Genomic DNA, 26,875 nt, shown 5'->3' with positions numbered 1-26,875 from the left:
GTGCAGTTTGTGATACTGGAACATAGCTAAACCAGTCTTGCTTCTTTCTGTAGAGCTATAATTACACTTTGAACCCAGCACTCAAAACCACTTTTTTTTTTTTTTAAAGGCAAACTACTGAGAAAATGTTTTCATTTCTTAATATGTAGCTCTCATTCAAAAACAAAGCATATGCAAAGCAGTACCTCTTGCAGCCCAGTTTGAAACTGCTTTTTAAGCTATGTATAATTAACTATGTATAATAATATATAAAATAGCTATATAAAATAGCTATAAAATATAGCTATTATTAGCTATGTATAATGTATAATAAACAATTTTGTTAAATCACAAGTGATTTGTAATGAGTGACTATTACTGTGCATACTTTTTCTGATGTGGTCTGTTTCTGAAGCTTGGTCATGCACTTGAATTTGAATCCAGATTATGTTTCTTTTTGGAATCAGTGCTAAATAAGTTTAAGAAGTCAGCTTCACTTCTCCCCGAAAGTTTGCTCTCCATGCTTCCGTGCCTTCGCTAGCTTACCATCATGCCACAAAGAAAATAAATCTTTTTAAAGGGTTGTTTATCTGCAAGGTACTGTTCAGAAACTTGGAGATGAGAAACACTTTCACACAGTGCACTTGGAATTTCTAAATGCTGAAATTCAGGTGAAACCATCTTTCAACCTCTCAAGACCCCTCTCTATCATACATAGAACTATCAGCAGCCAGAAGCGGGCAGAGAAGCAGCAAATGGCAATTATGACAGTGCGAAATGTGCTTTCTTCTGCTCTCTTGCAGAAGGTCTCATTACACCATCACTAATTTGTATTAGATTCCTGGAAGATTTAAGACAAGTAGGAAAGATTGTTAAGTATTTAAGGCAAAGATTATCCTGTCTCCCTTACTCAGTAGGCCAGAATTAAAACTAATTTTTCCTTATTGCAGTACATGCTTAAAGCTCTTACAAACCTTCGTATGTACCAAGACCATGAACTTCTCCACTACCCTAAACAAAAAAGTCTTACTTCATGATTTTTCAGTATTTCTGGTGGAGGACAAAGCTTATTTTGCAAACCCTCATCTGAATTGCTTCATATAAACAATTCCCAGTTCCCAGCATTTTCCTACGGAATGACTTGGCATTTTTTATCTACATGTAAGACATACTGTCTCCACAAGCTGACAGAGTACACATCTAGAGCCTGACAGCTACTTTACAGAAAAAAGACACACTACAAAAGATGTAAAACTAAAACATGTAAAGTGGAGTCTCTTGAAGACACAATTATTTTACTCTAATGCATATATAAATGCTTGTTCCTTGAGATTTTAAGTTTTGAGTAAGTATGTTTTCCACAAGACATCTGCTTGTAAAGTCAGCAGGAAGTATGAAAAATACGCTCAACGTCAGAGAATGTGTGTGAAAACCATCTAATCTAATTTTCACTTTTCTAGTTTCTGGATTTTAGTCTACAGACTTTGAAATGGTGATGCAGTTTTTACAACCATACTGCCCTTTGGTAAGTTTTATTTTTCCAGTGAGTATTAACAGATAATACTCTCTGCAACTGTGTACTTTAAAGAAAAACGGGGAGACAAAAGAACACCCCCCCAAATTTTTTTTTAAAGCAAAATGACAAGGTAGTGAAATTATACCAAAGGAAACAAAGCTAGTTAAATTTTATTTTTCAAAACTCCAAACTATGTAAGTATGTTAAATAAACACCCAGAAAACAGTCAGTGCTCACTCCATTAGCAGATGCAGAAGTTATTTAACCAAACAAGTAACAGTGAAATATTAACAGAATTATTTACATGCATATTTACAACATGTGTTCTTTATAGTAGCTAACTTTTGGGAAATATTTCCCTTTGGTTTTGGTAAGGGATTCTACTCAGTCTAACCAGTAACATAACAGGAAACAGTACAACTGAGTTTTGGCAACAAAATGGAGTATCCTAGGAAAACTAACACGATTATATGGAGTCAAAAAAGAGCAGCTGGCTTCAGAAAGTTAACGTTTATGAAATATATGAATTTACTCCAACTACAAAATCAAACCAAACTACACAGAATTAGAAGAACGGAGAAAGTTACACAGGTTGCTGGATGGTTAGACATGTTAAATACATTACAAAGAAAAAAAAATACAGGGCACTACACATACTCTTTGAGAAGCATGGGTTAACATGGGTTAAAACAACTGTATGCATATAGTCTTAAAAACAAGAATTTATAGGTTTTTGCTTGTAAAAGTTTAAAATAAGCTTATCTGAACCAAAGATCTTGAAAGCACCCGACTTATAAAATACTGCTTGCTTTTCACATAGCAACATATAACACATTATTCCACAAAAAAAAAAAAAAAAGATCCAGACCTCACCCATATGGGTTTTGGAATAGGAAGAAAAAGAGAATAAACAAAACAAGAAAACCCCCACAAAACAAAACCTTCACAAACCACTTCTCATGATTGTGATCTACAGAAAAAAAATATCCGTATTTGTATCATAGTCTCCTTAGGGGGAAAAAAATAATTAAATACCTGATATTTTGTATATGGTGAAAAGGATAAGTAAATCCCAATATATACTAAACCAAGCAAACAAGCAATTAAATTTAGATCAAGCTATTCTTCCCCCCTCTCCCTCAAGGGAAATTTTATGGGACAGTTCCACATTAAATTTTCATGTCAGTTATGGTAATTTAAAAATTATTTTTATTTCAGCCAAAACATTGTTCATATACCTGTACATAAAATAAACTATGATATATACACAACATTTTAAGTTACCAGGTGTAAGTTTACAATTTTTGGCAGATTCTGTTAAAACAAAATGGAAATTGTGTAACTTCAGTACTTAGAGAAACTTAAGTTCCTTATTTTGGTACAAATGTTTTGTGTCCCCTTGTGTTCTAACCATACCTGAACTGGCTTAATAAACTAACATTAATGTGTAACATCTCACTGTCTTCTCTTATGTTCTGATTCTAGACAGAATTTTTCATATGCTTCTTCAATTTCTGGATCCATCTCATCATCAATGTCATCGAAATACCTTAAAAAAAAATAACCAAAGATGTTAAGTTTACATACAGGTTTTCAGAAACATTTATGTAGATGTCAAGAATAAGACAGAGCTTTACAAACAGCAGTTAACTGTAACTTTTTCTTAATGGGGATGAAGAGGAAAAAAAATCATGGGCACTAGGAAAACAAATGGAAACCTCAAAGCAGAATAGATAGAAATAGCTACAGTTTTTTGTCACCAATTTACATCATCTTATGCTGTTCAGAGTTTTAAAGACAGAAGTAATTCCTGAGATGATAGAAAATGTGCTAAGACAATCCAAGCTAAGACAATAAAAGCTTCCCAAAATTTAATAATGCATCTGTACTGATCTATTTGCAAAAACCGTAATTAGCGTCATATTAACATAATTCTTGGTTGGTCAGCTTCCTAGTTCTGGTGCTGCATCAACCATCTTGGCTGCACACTAGTCAAAAGATGTATTTATGTAGAAAACCTACATTCCTGTTTGTTGATACATGAAGGAAGGCAACCTTCATTCCCCTCCCTATTGCATCTGCATTACATTATGTTCTATTCTATGGTAACCAGCCTTTCAGAAAAGACCTGTCTTAGGTCACAGAAAAGACTGGATCCCATTAATGATAGTAAGTATTGCACAGAGTGGAGACTATTGCAGAGTTTCAAAATAAAGCTGGGAAGTGATGAGCATCACTTCAACTTTCTTTCTCCCCAGTTACGGGGACATAACTTGAGTATTCCTTGTTTTCTCTAGGTTCAGCTGGAGTGTTCATCAACATAAATTAAAACAATGGACATGGTAAGTGTATATAACAGCCTTAAAGAAAAGAGTCAGCAGCTACTGATGCAAAAAGTGTGCATTAATTTCAGGTGCTCAGTTTATCATCTTCTGCATGCCTTAGTTCCAGACTAGGGAATGAGCGTATTTTATCTGTAGAGAGGTCATAAATAGTATGTTTCACACAAAAATTACAGTAAGCATCATAGAAACATACAAGGAAAGCATTTTTTTCTTCAGCATTGTGCATTGAATCACAGAATCGTGGAGTATCTTGAGTTGGAAGGGACCCATACATATTTATTTGTTCTTTCTTGTAGAAGTGTAGTGTTGAGAAGGGAGTCAACACAGAACCTTCTCCCTGATCTTGGTCATGAGAAATAGCTGACAGAGGATCAGCATATATTTGGCTAAGCTCTTCTTAAACCTTCAACAAAAGAAGGGTCCACAGCCACCTTGCATGAAGGTTGACTAATGGTCTTCCACATGTCACTCTTCAGATTTGCTGTGTTTCGTAACCTTCTGTCTCCATTTTGCATTTAATTTAATCTTCTAAGCACAGAGGTTCACATGGCTCTTTTTTTCCCCTCCATATGAGCTTGTTGATTTCTAATGACATGTCTAGTCTTCCAAAGTTCTTGCCATGCCCCTCAGCTAGGTGCAATCTAAAAGTTTTCTAATTTACTTACAAAAATACTGATCCAGGTCAGAACTCTTACCACACATAAAACACCTGAACAGTGAAAATGTTCTTAGGTATCAAATCATGATCTGAAAGTCCTCCTCCTTCAACCAGATGAGTACAAAGCTCACAGCAATTTATTTCAGACCGTACTTCTTTTACTGGTTTCCTACCGAATTCTCATAAACCAGTGTCAGAAAGTCTGACTACAGTCCCATCCACTCCTTCCCCCTTTGCCATTAGATTGCTTTTCTAGTTCTACAGGAATAAGGAATAGCCATTTAATTGAGGGAACACTACTTATCCTAAGGAGAGAAACAACCTCCTCCCTTTGAAAAAATGAAAATTTTGTAATCAGCTCTAGCTGGGATGTGTATGTGCATCAGACAAATGAATTTAGGTTGCCTCCCTACCAACACTTGAAGGTCTGGTGCTTCATTTTGCTTGTAAATTAAAAAAAAAATGCAGAAGAGAGTATGTTCATACATGTGCATAAATATCTGAAATTTAATTACCCTACTCCAGTGAATAAATATAAGATTTGTTAAAACCTGTCTGATTACAAACCAACTTATTCCCAAACAAATGCATAACTTCCACTGTAGAGCTAAACAGTAATTGTATTTAGTTTCATTTTTGTCAGGATTGGATTCCTAACTCTGCAGCAAAAATAACTTCTATTAAAAAACCCTGTAACTCAAAAAGAAAACATACGGATCTCCAGGTCCCGATAGATCTGTTCCATTTTCTTCATAATCTGGAAACAAATCTTCTCTTTCAAGCAGCTCTTGGTATTTTTCTTGATAATCTGGCAAAGTAAAAGTGAGACTAAATAATATGTGAGAGTAGCCCGCTATATTACCATACATCTATACAGTTTGAAAACAGCCTGTTTAATGAAACATAAATGTCATGAAACATATTCTAGAAAAAAGTTCTACTAGTGTTTTCTCAGGACGTCAGCTGACTTCTAAGAATGATACCTAAGCTCCCAAAGAACTGTAAAGGTAATCACAGATGTCTTTACCTCAAATGATGCTATACCACATTGTACTCAGTTTACAGAAAACAAAAGAAACCAAGGAAGAAACAAACCCTTTTGCTACTAACAAGTGATAAAACAAAAGAAGACTTGAAGATATCCGACTTTCTGGAGAGACCAAGTGCTGAGGATTATGGCACAAGTTCTGAACTATAATAACTCAAATATGTATTCTCCATTTAATTTACCTTCTTTTAATACAGAATAAGGCATGTGTTACACAAAGCCAAGAATTCAGATACCATTTTGTCTTTTAAGTTGTATGAATTTCAGACATGTGAAGAACAACTTTTTATGTACTTAACTAAAACTTTTTAAAGAAGACTGAGAAGCAGGTATACTAAGCTTGTGACATACCTGGATCTGCTGCAGTGAAAGGAACACCATCAGATGTGTAAAATGTTGGCTCATTCTAAGAATAAAGTTATACAGAAAGTTATATGAATTCAGAAGAGACAGCTGTTTGTAGTTTTCAGCAACATGTTTGTCTATGAACCAAATTAAATTTGCATTAAATTAAGGAATCTTAAGTGTCTGTACATCCTTACCATAAAATAGTTTGGGTCATTTTCAGGGGTAGCTTCTGTAAGTGGAGAAGTTCCATGAACTCTACCCCAGTTACTCGATCGCAGTTCTACTAGTTTCAGAAGCATATGTTTCACATCTCTGAAATAAAAAGAAGCACTGAAAAAGTTAGAATATTTTGTGCTAAGCAGTAAACTGGGCATCCCTTATCTTGCAAATACTAGATAATTAAATACCCACCCTCCCCCTCCCAAGCTCTAGAAGACTGTATTTGGTCCAGTGTCTAGGTAATTTTGAGTTTGGTTTTTTTCCCCCCCGCAAGTCTAGATGCTTTATGTGTCAATTATGAGACAGCCACCCTCTCACTTCCTCTGTGGTAAAATAAGGAGCCCATATGAAGCAGGAATTGTTATAGTTTTTATCAAGATACCAAGCCTGAGCACAGGTTAAGGAACAAATCCTTTTCTGATAAAAGCATAGGACTGGGAAAAACAAGGGGATGATCTTCAAATTCATTTTAATCATCTAATTTATGCTCCTAACTTCAGCCCTCTTAATCACACTGAAATTTTCCAGTCAATAGTGAGAAGTAATGTCTCTCACACATTAGGTACCACCACCCATTTCATCCCTAATATAAGAGAAATTGCGTTCTTCTTTTGAGCGAGTCCATTGAGAAGAGTCTCATTAAGGAATAAAACTACAAATAAAATCTTCAGTTGTAGTTTGTGCTTCTGTGTCTTTGAAGCCTTTGCCTGTGCTATCAATTTTCTCTTGTTCCTGAAGCAAAATCTTCCTCATCCTCACTGGGGGAAACTCAAATTACAACCCACAGATGCTATGAGCTACCTGTTGGCCTCCCTCCATGTGGCAAGAGATCAGGTCACAGTATCTGAACCCTCTATAGGTTTTTATTAAGTCTGCAAGAAGCTGAGGATAAAGCACAGCAAAATCAGGTAACCTCATGCATGCAGTTCTTTGCAAAAAGAAGCACAATACATCAACTAACCACTCATTTTTTTCCAGACTGCATGAAGAACCTGCCAAAAAGACATGCTCTCCAGAAAAAAAACCACAAAGCATATTCCATTTTGCCTTTACATGTATAGTAATTTGCATATATTTAATACTGTTTGTATCGATTTAATACTGTTAAATTCAGATATAAAAGTATAAACTATGAGATTTCAACACTATTGTCTCTTGTATATATACTTGCTCTTAGAGCCTAAAGCACTTATGGAAGTTTTCAAGACCTAGAAGGTTAAAAAAAAATAAAATAAATCATTAAGAGTGGAACTTGCAACTCTATTAAAAAATAAAAAAAAAACCAAAAAGCCCCCAAACCCCCTCAACTGAAAAATACCCTTTTTTTAACATAGAAAGTGACCGAAACATCATCTTACTTTTCATAAATAAAAGTTTTTAACGTGTTCATGATTCTTGCAGATTTTATAGTGTTCTCTGTAATATAAAAACAAAACACTGCACATAAATTTATCTTCTCACCTGCTACAGTTTGCATCCAACACAACATTTTCAATTCTCTGAATCATTTCCTCCATATCATTCTTTCCTTTTTCTTTCCAGGCATCTTCTAAAACTGAGCCTGTCAACTAAAGACAGACAAAAGGATAAAGTTTGGGTTTTTTAAGAAGAAAACTACAAAAATTTAATAAACTATCAACAGAAGAGATTCTGTAACAATCCATAATGTTCAGATACAGTGTGTGACTGCCTGAGGGCTGAAGCTCCCAATTGGCTACATCTTTTTGCCCCACAGATTAACAGACCTTGTAAATAAGACTATGAACAGTATGGTAGCTCTGTGTCCAATGTTTATTTTACCTAGAAGTTTACAGCCACTTCTCTCCTTTCAGTGAAATAAGATTTTAAAACAACTCTTCAATGACATGTCAGATGTTACTTGATTAAAGTACATGCTTCAAAAAGGGAAACCTATTTTTGCAGGTTATGCCACCAGCTCACCTCACAGTTACAAGTGGTTTAATAAACTTTAGAAACCCTTCAGTCAACTTAGCTGACATCACATGTGCCAGAGAATTTCATCTGGGTGTATATATGAGGAGCCAAGAATTATCTGACCAAGCCAGCCTGAATTTTAATACAAAAAATCTGTGAGACTGAAGCTGCTGCTAAGAGAGCTCTAGAACTGCTGTGGATGAACACATTTTATGTTAAGAGCAAGTGCTTCATTGCCCAATAATTGCACAGTAGGAGTCAAATTGGAAAAAAAATATTTTGACCCTATGTCCTGGTTTTGGCTGGGATTAACTTAATTTTCTTCTTAGCAGCTGGTGCGGTGCTGTGTTTTGGATTTAGTGTGAGAAAAATTGGTAATATATCAATGTTTTTAGTTGTTGCTAAGTAATACATATTTGTATCAATTTATACCAAGTCAAGGACTTTCACTTTTTCTGGCCCTGCCAGAGAAGGCTGAAGGGGAAATAAGAGAGTGGGAGGGGACAAAGCTGGGACAGCTGACCTGAACCAGCCAAAGGGATATTCCATACCACAGAGCATCATGCTCAGCATATAAAGCTGGGGGAGGAAGGAAGAGGGGGATGTTCGGAGTGATGGCATTCATCTTCCTAAGTCACCATTACGTGTGATGGAGCCCTGCTTCCCTGCAGATGGCTGAACACCTGCCTGCTGATGGGAAGTGGTGAATGAATTCCCTGTGTTGCTTTGCTTGCATGCGTGGCTTTTGCTTTACCTATTAAACTTTATCTCAACCTTCTCACTTCTCCTGATTCTCTCCCCTTTCCCACCAGGGGACAGTGAGTGAGTGGCTGCATGGTACTTAGTTGCTGGCTGAGGTTAAACCATGACACACTATGATCAAAGTTAATTGCAATTCCTGATCTACTCAGCATAAACATTACATGATCCACAATGCCTGGAATGGCACCTGACCATACAAAGGAACAAAATGCAAAGATAAAAGCAAGCATCTTGTTGGTATTCCCAGTTTTCTACTGTGGTCCTAGCTTGATCCTAGATACTTAGATAATAGCACCAAGAAAGTTTAATTAAGAGTAAACATACTGCAAAGCAAACAGGTGAAAAATCTTTATCTACCACTATATTAAATGGAAAAGACAACCGGAGACATTTATTGCTTCAGTAGTGTTGTGGTCTAACCCCAGCCAGCAATGAGGGTTTATCAGGTTGCCCAATCTTGCTACAGATACACTCAAACATTTGTATATACTGTAAGGCATCAGAAAACACTTGCATTGGAAAAAAATAAGTATCTGTTCTGTAACACCTTTTAGATTTAGCAACATGTCATATAATTATTTATTCACTGTCTTTTATTTTAGAATGGATGCTGTGAAGCCAAATAAATATTCCAAGAATATCCATAGAAACAGTGAGATCTCCACCTTCTTTGGGGAAAATAATAAAAAATAGCAGCACTGGAAAGCTTCCTGATCTGTGTACTGTCTTTCTGAAAGGTCCTTCAGTGGGCCTGGCTTCAGAGAAGACTGCCAATATAAGGATTAACCACAGCTGTGAGTGGACTTGTTGAACACCCTCACACTTGCTGTGAAGCAACCTTCATAAATATCCAAACTTCAATAAGGATTTAAGTCAGAAGATGTAAAATCTCTCTTCCATATCCTCTATTTACCATATCAAAAGAAGCTGCCAGAATTGGAATTAAATTCAAAAAAGAACAGTGTAAGGAACTGTTATATTGATAATTGCCTTAAATGTTGCTTAGTACACAAATTCAAGTGGAGGTGGTGCAAAGCTGTTCTGCACAGACTGGAGAGGAACTGAAGAAACTTCTGTGGTAACATAGCGCAATTGCTGATGTGCACAGCAAGGGTGCCCTAGACCCCTCACGACCACCAATGAGGACCCCCTGCTACCACAGCTCACATGGTGAGCTTGCACAGACCATACCTCACTTTGTATATAAATAAGGAGGCATCCTCTAGAGAGTATAACCCAAATCAACAAAAAGCTTGGGTGGGAGCCCCACCATGAAAACACCCAGAGTGAAAAGATCTAGTGGGATGCTGCTGGAACCACAGGTAGTGATATCTCTTTTTTCTCTTTCACTCTCTCTCTTTTCTCCTCTCCTCTTGTTCTTTGTATTGAATAGTGACCAGATCTAAGTTACAACGTGTGGCACAGGACTTGCTTATCCAGTTAAAATAACCACCACTGAGTTATTGTATCTGACCATGTCTTGTATTTTGTGTTAATAAATCATAAAACTAGTTGGTCGCTGGTCCTAAGGGGAAGAAGGTTGTCCTACACAACTCCTTCTGGGTCACAACAAAAAAGACTGAAAAATAGTGGAGTGGCAGGAAGAGGGTAGAGTGAGGAAAAACAAACCTACCAACCACAAAAAACCAGAAATAAACCTCCAGAAAAATACTGTTTAGCTTTTAAAAACCCTTCATTTCTAAAATAAACTGTGTTTTCCCAAATATGAGTATAACCATGGCTAGTGAAGATAAAAGTTTCTCCCTGTATAGGGTCTAACAATTTTTTTAAGAGAAAGTAAAACCTAAGAGCAGAGGTTTGTTTTTATCATGAAAGAGACATACATATTTCTACAGCAGTAATGATGCAGACAATACAGGATGAAGTCACTGATATCAACAACCTTCTGCTACAAAAAGTAGTAGACCCTAACTGCTAAGTGTCATTCAGAACAGAGAACATACCCTAACCCCCAAAATTCATTCAAGTTGTGTTAATTTTTCTCCCATAGCAGAAGCAGCAAAAGGAGCCCTGAATAGACTGCTTACTCCTTTGTGCCTTGCTTCAGTTCTATTGCTCTTTTATGTACATAATTAGCCTTGCATTTTACTTTCACAGCAGTATGTACTTTTTTGTTGGCTCAGTTTCATAATGGTACTAACTGGCGGGGAAGTACAGCTTGCTTTGCTACTGATGTAATGCATAAAACCATGTAAAGAGTTCCCATTTGCCGTTTCCCCCACTGCTCCCAACGTAGGAAGTTTAAAAAACTTGATGATTTTTTTAAGAACTACTGTTTCACCTTCAGGAGTTTCACTGCACATATCAAGTTACTGTCCACAGGGTTAGAGAAAAGCGCATTTAGTAATTCCCGAAGGCCTTCTTGAAGAATTTCTGCTCGTGTTACCTGTCCCTTTGTTCCTTTAATCTGCAAAATACATATATAAAAAACATTTTAAAGACTTAAATTTTAGAAATTAATTGTTCTATTTTCTCTCTTGAATGCTGTATGATTTGGTTTGTGATAAACTTATTTGAGCTCTTCAGTTGGAAGAACATACCAAATACAATAGCTATTTTCAGAACACAGACTTCAGATTAACATCCTTCCAATTCCGAAATATACATAACAACGCATGTCTAGCATTCTGTTTCTTTGCTAATAAATTGTTAAGAAAAGCTACCAAATGCCTGGCATTGTCCACAAAATCTGAAATTGCCCAAATCCTATGCTCTTTCCCATACTACTTTAGGCACTCCCTAAAACTGTAGTGGCTTACTTCCAGAAGACACTATGTATTTAAAAATTATAGAAAATGTTTTTTTAAAAAAATGGTATACTCCAGAGAACTGGACAACTCCCTCTCCCCCAAACCCATAGCAAATCTTCCTTTTTACTTCTAGCAAGTGAAAAGTAGATTTCAAGGCCCACTTATGATCAGAAATGGACGAATCAGAGAATTATTTTCTATCGTCATGCCAGCAGAACATTTTTATAATGTCTGCTTAAATCAAACCATTGAAATTATCAATCAAAAATGTATTTTTAAGTACATTACAGCACAGGTAGCGTAGTTACTGAACTCACAGGTATAAAAGTCAAGCAAGTTTTAAGTGTACATACACTTTTTTGTACATATCACAGATACAAAAAAAGCAATCTCGTTACAAGATTTCATGCTTCGTGCATAAGCCAAGGACTTGGCCTTTAGAAGAAATATCTTTAAAGGTCTGCATTTTTAATTGCTCATTTTGATTTTAATTGCTCAATCATTAATAGGAACTATTAGCAAACCCTTGAGGATTTTGACATCTTCCTCAAGGGTTTGCTAATAGTTCCTATAAGTGGTTGAATACAGAATTACATGGTTATTGATCCTGATTCTGCTTCTGCTAGATTGTAGTATTTCCTATGTTGCTTAAGCACAGTCATCTTGGTGGTTTTGCCAGTTAAAGAAGGTATCAAAAGCTTCATTGCAAAGGTGGTTTATGGTTGTTTTTTTAATGAATTCTTACACACACCCACGCACACACCACTCCCCACTCCCTTTATATACTTCTCTTCTAAGGCCTTGTCCTTTTTTTGCTTATCTGTTTCTTGGATATGCATTACAATGAAACTGTTCTAAAGTTCTTTTACTGTATTCCTGTCTCCCTTCAGAAAAACACCTCATATTATATTCCATTTCAGGGTTTACCTAAACACAACAAAAAATTAATTAAAAACTACCTGACATGCAACTTTCTTCTTACCTCTAGATTAAGGTAAAGTTCAGCCAAGAACAGCACAAAGGCATGAAATTGTTTTCGAGTAGTCTCATCCCCTTTGGTAGCTTCATCTCTGTTTTCATACTCTGTTCGACACCTGTAAACATTAAAACAAAATCATATCTGTAGACATTGCAACACATGTAACATGCTACTTATTCAACACAATACTCAACTTACGAACTGCATTAAAACTGCTAAATGCTGAATGCTGGGAAGTATGATTTGTGAAGGAAAAGAGAGGACTTCACAAGGACACTGTGGATTTGTGTCCTTTTAGATGAATATGTATGGTTACATGATTAGGCATTCAAGCACTGAGATACTTGGGACAGCAAAATTAAATAGAGCAAACTGTAAAGACAGTTACACAGCATATATACTAGAATATGGGACTAGGAAATCTAACACAGACAGCCAAATATCCACAGAAATATAAAAGAGATACACTCTGAAAGACATTTTCCCCTTTTCAGGGTGTTGCCCACATTGTCTTAGATGCCTTTACACTTGTTTGTTAAATTCTCTATGTCACCATTTTAAGTGGCAGTGATGTGTAATTCATGACACTAGGCTGAGTGGTGCAGTTGATTCGCTAGAGGGAAGGGATGCCATCTACAGGGACCCTGATAGGCTTGGGGTGGGCCCATGTGAACCTCAGAAAGTTCAACAAGGCCAAGTGCAAGGTCCTGCACATGCACTGGGGCAACCCCCAGCATCAATACTAGGCTGGGCAGAGAATGGACTGAGAGCAGCCTTGAGGAGAAGGACTTGGGAGGTGTTGGTTGACAAGAAGCTTGATATGACCTAAAGCATGCGCTTACAGCCCATAAACTCAACCATATCCTGGGCTGCATCAAAAGAAGCGTGGCCAGCAGGTCAAGGGCAGTGATCCTCCCCCTCTGCTCAGCTCTCATGTGACCCCACCTGGGGTACTGCATCCAGCTCTGGAAGCCCCCAGCATAAGGAGGACATGGACCTGCTGGAGGTCCAGAGGAGGGTCACAAAGATGATCAGAGGGCTGGAGAACCTTTCCTGTGAGCAGAGAGAGTTGGGGTAGTTCACCCTGGAGAAGAGAAGGCTGCAGAGAGACCTTACAGTGGTCTTCCAGTACTTGGAGAGGGCCTACAGGAAAGATGGAGAAGCATTCTTCACCAGAAAGTGTAGTGATAGGAGTGAGGATTTACCCTCTTTAAACTGGTTTTAAACTGGTTTAAAAAACATTACCCCCTCGTAATGTTTTTTAAACCAGTTTAAAACCAGTTTAAAGAGGGTAAATTTAGATTAGGTATCAGGAAGAAATTCTTTATTGTGGAGGTGGTGAGACACTGGCACAGGTTGCCCAAAGAAGCTATGGATGCCCCATCCCTGGCAGTGTTCAAGGCCAGGCTGGATGGGGCTTTGAGCAACCTGGGCTGGTGGAAGGTGTCCCTGCCCATGGCAGGGGGGTTGGAACAAGATGATCTTTAAGGTCCCTTCCAACCCAAACCATTCTGTAAGTCTTATGGTTCTATAATTTAGATATAAACACAAATAGAGACGACTAAGATAACATAGCAGTGAGGTAATTTTTCTAGTAGGATTCAACAACTGTACCAAAAATATACAAGTTTACATAGCTGTTCAAAAACAGAAAAAAAAAAAAAAAGAGATAAATGGAAAACAGACAAATTCTAATGTATACTCAATGATTATGTAATGGATTAAGAAACACTACAGAAACTGAAAAAGCTAAGAAGCTGAAATACAAAATTTAAGGTAGAAACTCAGGCTGAGAAATAGAAGAGGAGCTCTCTGAGGGCATATTGTTAGGTTGTTCATTCCCCACCCCCCCCCCTCTAGTTCCATCAATATTAGCAATAAAAACATAAGCAACTTTAAATTCATGGCTTCAGAGTGCTAAAATGAATGTTACCTGTTGGGTTGGCTTTAAAAAACAGGAACCAGATAATCCAACACTAACAGGGATTTCCTTCAAGTTCAGTAACAAACACAGTTAAAAAAAAATCAGCAGATGAAAGTGCTAATTTTGAAGGCAAAAGGGCTCATCTGCTTTGGGAGAAGGGAAAAAAAAGTATTCCCAGCTTCTCCATACAGTAACACTCCTGAGAAAAGATCATCGGAGCACACTGCTGTCAAAAGTTTATCACGCTTTTGCTCCTAAATATAGGTGGACTAGAGTGAAACTTTTAAAATAGGCAGCAAGCCTAAGACTTAGAAAGCCAGAAGTCCTTAAAGAAAAAAAGGTTAATTTCTAAAGAATTCTGAAGTGTTAAAGTGTACTACTCTTTCAAATGTCATGCTGTTAAGATTTTAAAGGAAATATATCCATTTAAAAAACCTTGCATTTTTGTTAATTACAAAGTCTAACCATTATTAAACCGTACGCTACCAGAACTCTGTAGTAACTGAAAATCGAAGAAATTAATCCTTCTGGATTTTAGCATCTACTTCATAGACACAAAATCAGTTAGCCGATCAATGAATGAACCTTACACTGCAACTGCAGCTGGAAAAGTAATTAAAGAAAAAACACAATGAAGAAAGTCTTGGCAAGAGTCAAAGGACAGGGACAGTACATATGCATTTAGTACACTTTTAAAGTTGACCAGCTTTCAAATTTACCCTGTAATTTGGGATCAGTCTAAGATACTCAGTTCAAAAGAGCCTACAGTACTCTGAAGAGACCTATTTGCATGTTTAAAAATATTAAAATATTTTAGAATACATATATTCAATATCCAGTACATACCTGTGCTTATTAACCCTCAATCTAAACTTCTGTATTAAATATATACCTCTTTGCACACAACGTTGACAGTTACATACAAAATAGGAAGACGTAACCTGAGGAAGTAATAGGTTTAAAATTACGTGCTGCTACTGACCTTTGAAGCAACAACTGTCGGAAGTTCCCACTTTGTGGACTAATGGTTAGATGGTGAGACAGATAGTTACACAACCGTGCTCCCATGTAGGAAAAGTTTGGGACAGATGTGGCCTTCCAAAAGAAATGTGAAAAAATACATTATTCATAAAACTCATGATTGGGCTGTCAGGAAATACCTTTACAAGCTTTTTTGGAAACTGTGATAACAGTTGATTAGAAAACTGAAGAGCAGAAGATTAATAATTACTATTTTTCATGTTAATTTTTGTATGTCATCAACACTTTGCTGTATGCATATCAGCACTCAGAAATTCATTATACTGTTGTGGTTTTGAGGCTCTAAGAAAACAACTGTCATTATGCCACGTATCCTCAAGACTACTCTGTTTTGACCTACAACCAGAGAGTGTTTTAAAGTCACTTACAAACTGTTCATACAAAAAAATCAACAGTGGACACTAAGATACTTTTTCAAAGAGTGATGAGTACATTAAAACAACATTAAAAAAAGTTGCCTTAATTCAGTCTAAGAGCTCTTTAACCTAGAATCTGTGCTTGGCAATAGTGAGTGCACAGGGAAGGAGTGCAAGAACACAACTAAAGATAAGTATTTTCTCCTGTACATGCTGTAGCAATCTGCAGAATAGCAAACTCCTCATTCAGACATTAAAACTGTATCATGACAGTTAATAGCTCTTGACGGATCCTTTTTTCCAAAGCAAGTCCTGTTTCTGTTGAACTTTTACACTTTTGTCATCGAAAAACAGGTGGTAGCAATGAAATTCCACAATGGAAGTTACAGACTGAAAATATTTTGCTTTAATCCTGATACCTTCTTCCACCCCTTGAAATTTTGAAGTAATTGGGAACTCAACAGCATCTACATTCAACCTCTCATGGCACTTAACACAGAACATGCCCTTATTTTGGCAATTTATTACTGTTCTCTTGTTTTGAATTTCCTTTCAACACCACCTGAATTTGAGATTTTTTCTCAGATACAGCTTCAGTGAAAATAGGTTCTGGTGTAAATAAATCCATCAGCTCTGCCAAAAAGAAAACATGGACACCAAGAATTCATTAAACTTCTCCTTCGGCTTTATCATCTTTGAACATTCCTTTTACATCTTGATTATCTATTAGTGTCATAGATGTGCTTGCATGCTTCTGCTTCTAACATGTTCAAAAAAAGCATCTTTCCATTAGCACGTCAGTGCATTACAGCTAGTTACATTCTACAGGCAAATAAAAAGATGCACTCACTGTAACTGTACTATATGCATAAAGTTGCTGGAAAAAAAAATAGGAATATACAACAAATTAAGTAATTAGCATAGTCTAATAGAATTTCGTTTCCAGTAAGAGACATGTGAAATAGCTAATGAGCTTTTTTGGTGCTTTGGTTCAATCAGTTATTTGGACCAGAAGAGGTGCCCTCTTTTCTGTGCAAAATACATCACTTAAACTACACTTCTCTTTCCTAACAAAACCCACACACCCACACTCAGTTCTCCAAGCCTCATTTGGGTTTAAAACATCATCTTCCTCATTAGTTAGTCTGTATTTGTTGTTGCATCAAATACTGAAACAATTAAATTTTAGGTATTATGACCTGGCATAGCACACAGAGACAAAAAACCCCACCTTATATCATCTTAATAACTAGTCATTAAAACACAGTATCATCTTCCCTGAATTACTGTTGCTGATAAATTCAGTCTATCTCTGACTCAAAAAAGTCACAATCTAAGCATGAAGGCTAATCTACCAATTCATATATTGAGAAATTTTAGTTGCTTTAACACAATCCACTGTATTAACCACACAACTGTAAAGATTCTTAAACTATGAAGTCAGTTCAAAAGTTCCAACTTTTGGAAAACAAGAGAACTGGAACTTCACTCCGTCCAGAGACATAAATGGATTGGGAACAACGGGGAATTATGTAATTAATACTTTTAGATAGGTGAAGATAATTGACACGCAGATGAAGGAAAGACTGTACAGGACTTGGGTTTCCTTTATTTTAGTCTTTTTCCTTCACAAACCTAACAACTGTAAATCTGCTCATTTGGGCTAAATTAGTATCACTGACGCAAATGCTTATAAATGTACTTCAGCAATTTTAACTGTTTTTTGGTAAGCCAAGAAACACAAATACTTGAGTCTCTGCTCAAGAGAGAACAAAAATAAGCATAGTTGACACTGGAACACTATCCTATCCTGACATACAACAAAACTAGAATCAGATGCTTTTGGATACTAGCACAGATGTTTTGTGCTGTCCTATTTTTCACGTAATTTCAGACTGATAACATTGAATGCTTCTCAGTTAAGGAAGGCACAGCCAACCCTAACACTGTACTTGTTTTTAAATAGAGGGAGAGAGGAAGAAGCAACATTAAGACTTACATTAGAGTCAATGTATTTAACATGTAAGAAGTTAAAATGGGATAAATTCCTCTTTTTTTCCTCCAATAAAGGTAAGAGAGAATATGCTCTTTTTTAACTATCATCCATGTGTTCAAATAAATTACGGGAAAATGATGTCACCAAACATAGCACAGGTAATCTTAACATCTAACTAAATCATCCTGAATTGAATGTGCATCAATTCTGTATAATAAGAAACCTGAGACTCCACAGTTCTGTACAACGACTAACCAGCCATGCAGATTCTACATCCCCCAGATTACAATATTCTGCAAGTACCTGCACTTAAAAGGTGAGTAAGAATCTGCACTCTTCAAGGTAGAATCTGAAAGCAACCAACCCAGGAAAGTGAGAGACACTTGATGTTAAACATAGCAAGCACAAGCCTGACTTCATCCTTTGCAGCAAGACCAAAAGACAGTGACAGCAGCTCATTTGCTAAGCAACATGTATTAAGCTGTTCTTTTCAATGGCTCCCCCAATTAGTACAAAGTTCAGCTCAAGGTCTGTGTCCTCATTTCCACATCCACCAATGGGTTTGGACGCAGTTACCATTAGATGAGCTTTCCTTTTCTCCAATTATGCTATTGTGAAATAGGTATATTCCAAATGAAGAAAGCCTGTCAAATAAAGGAGCATTTCCAAAGGGTGATGTGTACAGTAGGTATATATATAATATATATATATATATTTATTTATTTATTTTAAATACCAAGGAATTAAAGGTCTCATAGTATTATGAAAAAATTTTTGCAGGGTAGAATAAAAATGTACAACTCATTGCTTAAGTTTCTTCAATCTTTCCTACACAAATACAGCAAGTCAAATATAATTCCTTCAAGTGCTGTAATTTCAACTCTAGTACGTGACCCAGGAGATCCAAACACACAAAGGAAACAGAGTAAACCAGGGAAATTTATCAACCGTCCAGGTGTCCTACTTGAGCTACCATTTCAATTTATTGAACAAAATCTTTCCCTGTATGTTTCTGTTTAAAAGGAAAAATTACTGTGTAGATACGACTATGTAACAGATAATACTGGTATGCCAGGATTATGGATACCAGGTAACAGAGGTATAATATCCATGTTTTTAAGACAGAATATACAGGCTACCTGCTGATAGATGAGTTCAACAAGTTCTTGTAAAGCTTCATCTGCAGTGACCCAGCCATTCAGTGTTCCGGCAAACTGCTCAATTTCAGTTTCAAAACAACCTGGTTGCTCAGTGAGATGGTTTAGGAAGTCTTGTACATATTCTGCCAAAGTCAGATAGCCATCGTATCTATCTTCAAAGGAAGAATCCTATAGCAGTGAAAGAATATACCAAATATTTAAAAGAATCTAAAATAATATTGTTACACTTACTAGCTCCAGAAGTAACCATACAGTGCTTAAGTCTTGAGTCTCTGCATGCTTGACAGTGATCTTATTACACAGTTCACGTCATCATTTTTAGACAGCATAGGCCTCAATGCATCTGAAAGCTCCAGCAGTCCTATCATCTTAAAAACTAGTGTTTTTATAGATATTTGGGTCTCCCAGCAAAACACATCAAAAGACAGATTAAAAATAAATCAGTCTGCAAAGTTGGGTGCAAGATTAACTAACAAACAAAGTGTATCTGTCAAGAACAAGCTGAGGCTATGTGCACATAAACTGTGCTACAGCTATATGAACTGTAGAAGGAAAATCTGAAAATTTGAAACAAACTATTTGGGTTTACACAGAGTTATAGCGTTCTACAATATGCAGAAGAGGGAGAGATTACAGAAGATAAATACAGTGTTCCCATGTAGAAAGTGTAGCCAGGAAAACTGATCTTTTCAAGTTTTCAAGCGAATTCGCATCTCTTAGCAATGGATGAAATATTACAAGGTGTGACATGAAACTATTCAAATGGTACTGCATTAATTTCCAGCTGCTGAGGTTAAAAAACAGACAGTAAACACACCTGTCCCCTAGAGAAAGGATAAGGTAGCACAATATCACTTTATTGATGTTTATGCTCCCGCTGACAGAACAGAAGCCTGCTAATTTTGTCCACTCAGAAATGAACATGTGTAACAACACAAGTCAATAACGTGCTGGATGATTACAATGCTAGTGTGTGAGAGGAACAGCAAAGGAAGCAGCATACTTTGTGATGTCACTAGTAATGTACTGGCCCTGGCCAAGCCCCATGGCACCCGTCATAGTGCTGTGCTTGTACTGGCAGCCAAAAGGGTGGTAGTAAAACACCAGTTTTGACTACTGCTAAGCAGTGCTCACACATCATCAAGCCTGTCTCTCCAACCTTCCCTTCCCCACCCGCTGTCATGCCCCCCCGCCCCCCCCCCCCCCAGTAGGCTGGGGGTGGGCAAGATCTTGGGAGGGAATATAGCTGTGACAGCTGACCCAAAGTGACCAAAGGGATATTCCATACCATATGACATCTGCTCAGATATAAAAGCTAAGAGACAGGAGCAGGAAGGGGGGCACTTATTATTTATGACCTTTGTCTTCCAGAGGAACTGCTATGCATATTGGAGCCTCAGTTCCCAGGAAGTGGCTAAACACTGCCTGATGATGGGAAGTAGGGAGTAACATCTTTTGTTTTCCTTTGCTTCCATGTGTGTGATTTTTGCTATTGTTCTCATCAAACTGCCTTTATCTTGACCCACAAGGGGTTTTTTTTTTCCATCTTAATTTCTCCCCCACTGTTCTAAGGAGCAGAGTGATGAGTGGCTTGGTGGGCAGCTGATGTCTAGCCAAGGTCAACCCACCACAAGTAGTAACACAGTACAACAGTGTCACGCTACACAGAAGGTTGTTGAAATGCATCTCATATAGATGTCAAAAGTGCAAGCAGGAGCTGTAGGAGAGACTGCTAAAGAAATTACTTATAATTAACAATTCAAGATGTAACTGTAACATACAGAATATCAGAATCCTCAACTGAGGTACTACTTACAAGAAAAAGGTTTACAATACACCTACTGTAATGAAAAATTTAGCTAAAAATGGTAAAAGTTTCTTTATTTAGCAGACATAAATACATTGATAAGGTTTATAATTAAATTCTCCCTCTCCCCACCACCCCTCCCTCAATGACAGGGTGTTGTTTGCTGTTTTCAAAATGCCTCAGTCTCTACTGTGAGGCAACATGGATCTGTGAAAGATTTTTATCTCGATATGCGCTGTGGAGAAAGGCAGATACACATTTCTGAAAATCAAGTATTGACATTAATTTCACAACCTGTAAAGAACATGTTAGGAAAAAAAATTTTTTTCAAAAGCCTTCAATAGGTACACAACTTAAGCTAACGGGGGACATATCAGTATAACAAAAGGAAAAATAGAAATATTTCCTAGGATGTTTAATTAGCTAAAGTATTTGCTCAGTGAACAATACTGAAGATAAAGTTACTTAATGTCGCCCATCAGAAATAGGAAAAAAACCCCACGAGTTTATGGAAATGGTGGCAAATTGTTATTACTTATAAGGGTAAAACCTTCAACAACTTGACCCAAGTTGGTTTTGCTTTGACTTGGGGACTGAAGTGGAGGAGCTTCAGAGGTCCTTTCCAGCCTAAAATATTCTACAATTCTAATGGTTTGGAGCTTATAAAGCCAAAGAATAAAGGCTAACAGGCCTATGTGTAACTTGCTAAATATTCTGTTTCACTGAAGGAAATCAAATGTACTAGGCAATTTCAAATTGCTCAGTAAAAGTTCTGTACAATAAACTTATTTTGTTCCACAGAACTATGACATTATTGTGCAACAACTGCAGCTTAATCACACACAGCTGAACTAGCATCTCTCCGAACAACCTGCTTGGAAACTCTCCAGCCAGGATACACCAGAAAGCTGTGCTGCCATTCAGTGAGACCTGGACAGGCTGGCAAGTTGGACAGAGAGGAACTTAATGAAGTTCAACAAAGGCAAGTGTAGGGTCTGGCACCTAGGAAGGAATAACCCCACGTGCCAGAACAGGCTGGAAGGCAGCTGGAAGGCAGCTGCTGGAAGGCAGCTTTGTGGGGAAGGAACTTGCTGTCCACTAGGGCTCCCTGGTGCCCATGAGCCAGCAGTGTGCCCTGGTGGCCAAGAAGGCCAGTGGGATCCTGGGGGGCATTAGGAGGAGGAGCGTGGCCAGCAGGTCGAGGGGCGTTATCCTCCCCTCCTACTCTGCCCTGGTGAGGCTGCACCTGGAGTGCTGTGTCCAGTTCTGGGCTCCCCAGTTCAAGAGAGGCAGGGAACTACTGGAGAGGGTTCAGCAGAAGACTACACTTAAGATGATAAGGAGATTGGAGCATTTCCCTTTTAAGGAAAGGCTGAGAGAGCTGGGCCTGTTTAGCCTGGAGAAGAAAAGACTGAGAGGCAATCTTGTCAATGCACAAATATCTCAACGGCAAGTGTCAAGAGGATGGGGCAAGGCTCTTTTCAGTAGCACCAGGTGACAGGACAACGGGCAGTGGGCACAAACTGCAACACAAGGAAGTCCATCTGAATATGAGGAGGAACTTCTTTGCTTTGAGGGTCACACAGCCCTGGAACAGGCTGCCCAGAGAGCGTGTGGAGTCTCCTTCTCTGGAGACATTCAAAACCTGCCTGGACGCAACCTGCTGTAGGGGAACCTGCTTTAGCAGGGCGTTGGACTAGATGATCTCCAGAGGTCCCTTCCAACGCCAACCATTCTGTAATTCTGGAATAATCAAATGTTGTATGGACACACATAGTAATTACAGTGATGTGTGATTAAACAAGAAATCAGCATTATTTCTAAAACAATAAATGCTGAACAGCAAAACTACAGTGTAGTTCATAAAAGAAATGGGAGTTTTCAGATCGATAAATTCCAGGAAACATTCTAAATGAAAGCTAAAAAGTATTAATTTTAGGTCATAAAAATAGAAGTTTCTCAAAACTTTGATTCAAATTTTAAAAGTTGTCAAAATGTGTGTAACAGTAAAGTGATAAATTTATTTTTATTGCAGCTGGGCCCAATTTATGAATTTAATTCAGTCACTAGAGTAAAAATTCCAAAACATCATAATAATGAAGAACAGAATTCTGAAACACCACTATTCTGTGCCTAGAATATTCTGATTAGATTAAGGTCCCTGCAACATACTTCCAAATAAATGTTCTAGGTGTTGCTAGCATTTTAAGACTTATTTCTACCAGTAGATGAGTCACATATAGCATATTCCCACAACATAGCAACCAGGAACTCCTACATACTTGTGTGTTTTTGCAAAACAGCTGAAAAGCAACATTGCTGGCCTCACAACTTTTCAAGTATGCATTATGTACGCCATTCCCAATGGTGGGGATTTTGGCCTTTATGTGCTGAAATCCTTTATTTACAGAAAACATGTAACAAGTACGGGGGCAAAGTAGTTATTTTTCCCCTGACTGTCCGTCACTGAAGCATGTTTGTGTTGGCATTTTGTTAACAGTTGTTTGGCTATGGGTTTGTATTACTGAGGACAGTAATTCTATTCAGTAAGCTGGCAAAGCTGGTAACGTTTAGATAACATCAATTTTACTGCTGAGGAAAAGACTTTTAAAACACGAAACCACTGTATTTAGCATTCAAATCAACTGTTTTTCTGTAAGTTATTCAAAATTCACTTGCTTCAGTATAATTGATCACTTGATTGCACTTGTAAAAGTAATAGTTCCCATCTGTTTATATATAGTAACAGAGTTTGGCTGTGTAACAGAAGAATATTCCAAGAATTCACATAGAACCTCCCTGGAGTAGAACTACTAAAGCAGTAACATGGAAGAAAATGGCGTAGACAGTAAGATGTATCAACTTTTTATACATGATGCACCTACAATATTGATCTGCGAGCACCTTTAGTCTGGCTGCAAAATTCCTTACAAGGTATGTGGGTAGGTAACTGCTAGGAATGAGCCTAACCTATTTTTTTTGCCCTCTGGGGATACAATATCACTGAAGGAATTACAAGACACGTGACTGTACACTGAATTAGGCAGTCATGGCCAATCATATCTATGGCACGGTAAGTTTAGGAAAGGTAAACCTTAGGCTCAGAAAAACTAAAGTTCAAGCTTTCTCCCACACTTCCTTCAAAAACCTGTGAAATCTGCATAGAAGTGCAGCCAAGCCTTTACTTAAATTGCAGTCTTGGTGATAGAGGCATCATAGTTCTGCCTAAAATCTCAGTCACCAAAAAGACAGCTTACTGTGATATTGGGTGTAATCAACAAGGAACATAGTTATGTACAGCAAGCTTTTGCAAAATATCCCATGATAAAAGCTCTCATGTACACTGTAATATTCACTCATTATCACTTAACATTCTGACTGTGACTCTGGGGGGTTATGATCAGATTTTCTGGAATATCTTCAGTAAATGCAGCATTCAAGTTATCTGATATAAAAGATCTCAAGAAAACACTGTTAATTTGAATAGAAGTAAATTGGCATATACTAAGAAGAGAAGATAAACACTCACTGTGAAGTTCTGATGGAAGTTCTGGTTGTATCCTGATGGATAAAATTCAGGTGCTTTAACAGACAACTTTGACGTTACCACAGGAGCCACAGCCACCTGAGGTTCAGCCATTTCTCGTCCAGAATCAAGAACTGAAACTTTATCTTGTGATCCAGATGGAATTCCCGTTTGTTGCAGATGTTCTGAAAAGTTTTTGTTAACAGCTTCTCTCAGAAATCACTAAACTAGTATGTATTCACACAGAGTACACACAGAACATGTAATTTTTTTGGGACTTTAAATATACTTTTACTACAAATATGCTTTCAAGTTTGAGTATATTGCTTTTGCTGTTTTTCTTAAATACGAAGTTTTCACTTTAGCAATCTCCAGATGTCTTTCAATGCGACATAAAGTAAACATAAGGGTTATGTGAAGGTGACAAAAAACCTAGGGAGAGGAAGGATAAAAAGAAAAAAAGAGCTCTCTCCCCTCCCATGAAAACATGTTTTCTGGAAGAGCTAACCTGAGAAACTAAACTAGTACGTCTGCTTATGGTACGCTTGCTCATCTTGTGGGTTTTTCTCAGATTTCAGACACAAATGCAAGACTCTGAGGGTTGACGAATGGAAGACATCACTAATCTTTAACATAATCTTCAAAGAAACATCATTCTTGTACATCATTTGCCAAAAAATCCAATGAAATAGTTTTTTAAAAACCGTATTATCCACATTTTCCAAATGTACCTCTATAGATTAGCAGCTCCTGAGTCTACGGAAAACAGAATCTGATACGTACCTGAACGCTAACTGACAAACAATGCTTTGTGTTACTGTTCGGTTGGGTTTACTTTTTGGCAAACCTGTAGGCTGGAGTTCTTCAGCGAGAAGGTTGAGGCCATCTGCGGTCAGATTAACGGACGGATAAAACGCACACACCGATGTGCGGGCACAGAACGGGGGGAATGAGCAGGGAGGCGCTGCGAGCGGCTGCCACACCGCACACCGCTGCCTGGGGACAGGCCCGCGGCTCGGACACGCCGCGCTGCCGAGGCCCGGCGCCCCCCGCGCAGCGACCAGGGGCCGGGCGGGCCCTCACGCCGCCGCCACCTCTCTGCGCCTGCGGGGGGTGGGAGAAAGGCCGCGTCCCCGCCGCCAGGCCGGAAGGAGGCGAGGAGGAAGCCCCACGGCTCCGGCCTCAATGGGACGGCGAAGGGAGGGCAGGGGAGCCGGAGCGACAAGCGAAGCAGGAGCAGAGCGGAGCGCGGCGGGGTTCAGGGGGCTGCTACCCGCCACCTCCGGCACTGGGGGCCTCCGGATAAGCGGGGAGGGGGCCGCTGCGCGGCGGCCCGTACCTGTGATTCTGGTGCCCAGCGGCGCCGTCTTCGGAGGCCGCAATGGTTCCTGCTGCGGGAAGAGGCCGCCCGTTTGCTGCTGCTGCTCCTCAGCCGAGCCCGAGCTGTGGGCGCCGCTGCCCTCGAGGCGGGCCGCGCCGCTGAGGGGAGCAGCGCTTCCCCGGCCCCGGCCGGCACCTGGAGCTCGGTCGAAACTCTCCGACATGCTCAGGCCGGGGCAGCTCAAGCGCTCATGGGAGGGAGCTGGCGACCGGCGCAGGGCTAGGCAGGGGGCCAGGCGCAGCGCGGCAGCTCGGTCCCGCCTCCCCGCGGCCCGATCTCTTCACTTTCAGTTTCACCCCCACGGGCACCGCCGCGATGGTCGCGGCCCGGCGCCACTGACGGCACCCTCTCGCGGCTTGGCCACGCCCGTCGCCATAGCAACCGCGGCGCCGGGCGCCGCCGGGGGCGGGGAGCGCGACGCGCCGGGGAAGCCCGGGACGCCCACGGGGCTGCCCCCGCCCCACGGCCCGCTCGGCTGCCCCGGCTGGGGGCCCTCGCCCGCGCTTCGGGCCGCGCTGTTCGCCTCGCGTACGCAGAACCGGTACGTCGGCATTCCGCGCCCCCCCCTCCCGGGATCGGCTTCAGCATCCAAGCAGCGTGCGCCTGCCCTGCGCTAGCGGCCGGTTCCGTCCCTCCGTCCCCGGGAACCTCGGAAGCTTGGAAACGACATTTCCAAGAAGGCAATATTCTCTGGTAGTGGCTTCCCGACAGGAACAAACAGCGCAAGGTGTCCGTAACGGGACCAAGGCTGCAGCTACACCTAGCAGGACACCTGTAGCTACAGGTGCATCTCACCCCGCCACACTGTGCCCTGTGGCTGCCTCCGCAAGGAACAGGCTCCTGCAGAAAAGCTGCAGGTGAAATTCTAAATTTAAGCCAACAAAGTTAAGCCTCCAATGTGACAATATTATTGAACTGTCGAGGCTATTTAAAATAAGTGTTTTTTCAGAATAATGTATTTTCGTGCATAATTTATACATGATGTGTTAACAATCTTTTTAAAACCTTCCACACCAACAGGAACTAAATGAAGGAGCCACCATGTAATGCATTTTTCTAATATTATCACATTAACTGCAAATGATTGAATTCACATGTCCGCAGCACAATTTAATTCACCTATT

At 39.1% G+C, this 26,875-nt stretch overlaps 1 protein-coding gene across 3 annotated transcripts; it reads right to left on the bottom strand.

Moving 5' to 3' along the window:
• Positions 1–1,648: 1,648 nt before the first annotated feature.
• On the bottom strand, positions 1,649–26,091 carry PAIP1 (poly(A) binding protein interacting protein 1). Of its 3 annotated transcripts, none has more exons than XM_005241962.4 (11): positions 25,710–26,091; positions 24,374–24,555; positions 19,017–19,205; positions 15,467–15,579; positions 12,564–12,675; positions 11,113–11,238; positions 7,575–7,681; positions 6,089–6,206; positions 5,898–5,952; positions 5,213–5,306; positions 1,649–3,044 (listed from the first exon to the last, which is right to left on the bottom strand). In XM_005241962.4, the coding sequence occupies exons 1-11, from the start codon at positions 25,912–25,914 to the stop codon at positions 2,951–2,953; spliced, it is 1,395 nt and encodes a 464-aa protein (XP_005242019.1). In that variant the 5' UTR covers positions 25,915–26,091; the 3' UTR covers positions 1,649–2,950. The 3 variants fall into 3 exon arrangements, with proteins under 3 accessions (XP_005242019.1, XP_013158312.1, XP_027649085.1); XM_013302858.3 differs by lacking the exon at positions 25,710–26,091 and adding an exon at positions 25,154–25,673; XM_027793284.2 differs by lacking the exon at positions 25,710–26,091 and adding an exon at positions 25,218–25,673.
• Positions 26,092–26,875: the final 784 nt, after the last annotated feature.

The sequence above is a fragment of the Falco peregrinus genome, chromosome Z, assembly GCF_023634155.1.
Source record: "Falco peregrinus isolate bFalPer1 chromosome Z, bFalPer1.pri, whole genome shotgun sequence".
In the NCBI taxonomy this organism is placed as follows: domain Eukaryota; kingdom Metazoa; phylum Chordata; class Aves; order Falconiformes; family Falconidae; genus Falco; species Falco peregrinus.
This window is presented reverse-complemented; position numbering and strand designations above follow the sequence as displayed.

What these genes read in the sequence shown, in the direction of transcription:
- PAIP1 (XM_005241962.4), bottom strand. Translation starts at nt 25,914, where the DNA reads ATGTCGGAGAGTTTCGACCGAGCTCCAGGTGCCGGCCGGGGCCGGGGA. An exon ending in AACTTTACCTTAATCTAGAG is followed by an intron (nt 11,239 to 12,563) that starts GTAAGAAGAAAG and finishes TGTATTTTGCAG; the next exon opens with ATTAAAGGAACAAAGGGACA. An exon ending in ATGACCCAAACTATTTTATG is followed by an intron (nt 5,953 to 6,088) that starts GTAAGGATGTAC and finishes CTTTATTCTTAG; the next exon opens with AATGAGCCAACATTTTACAC.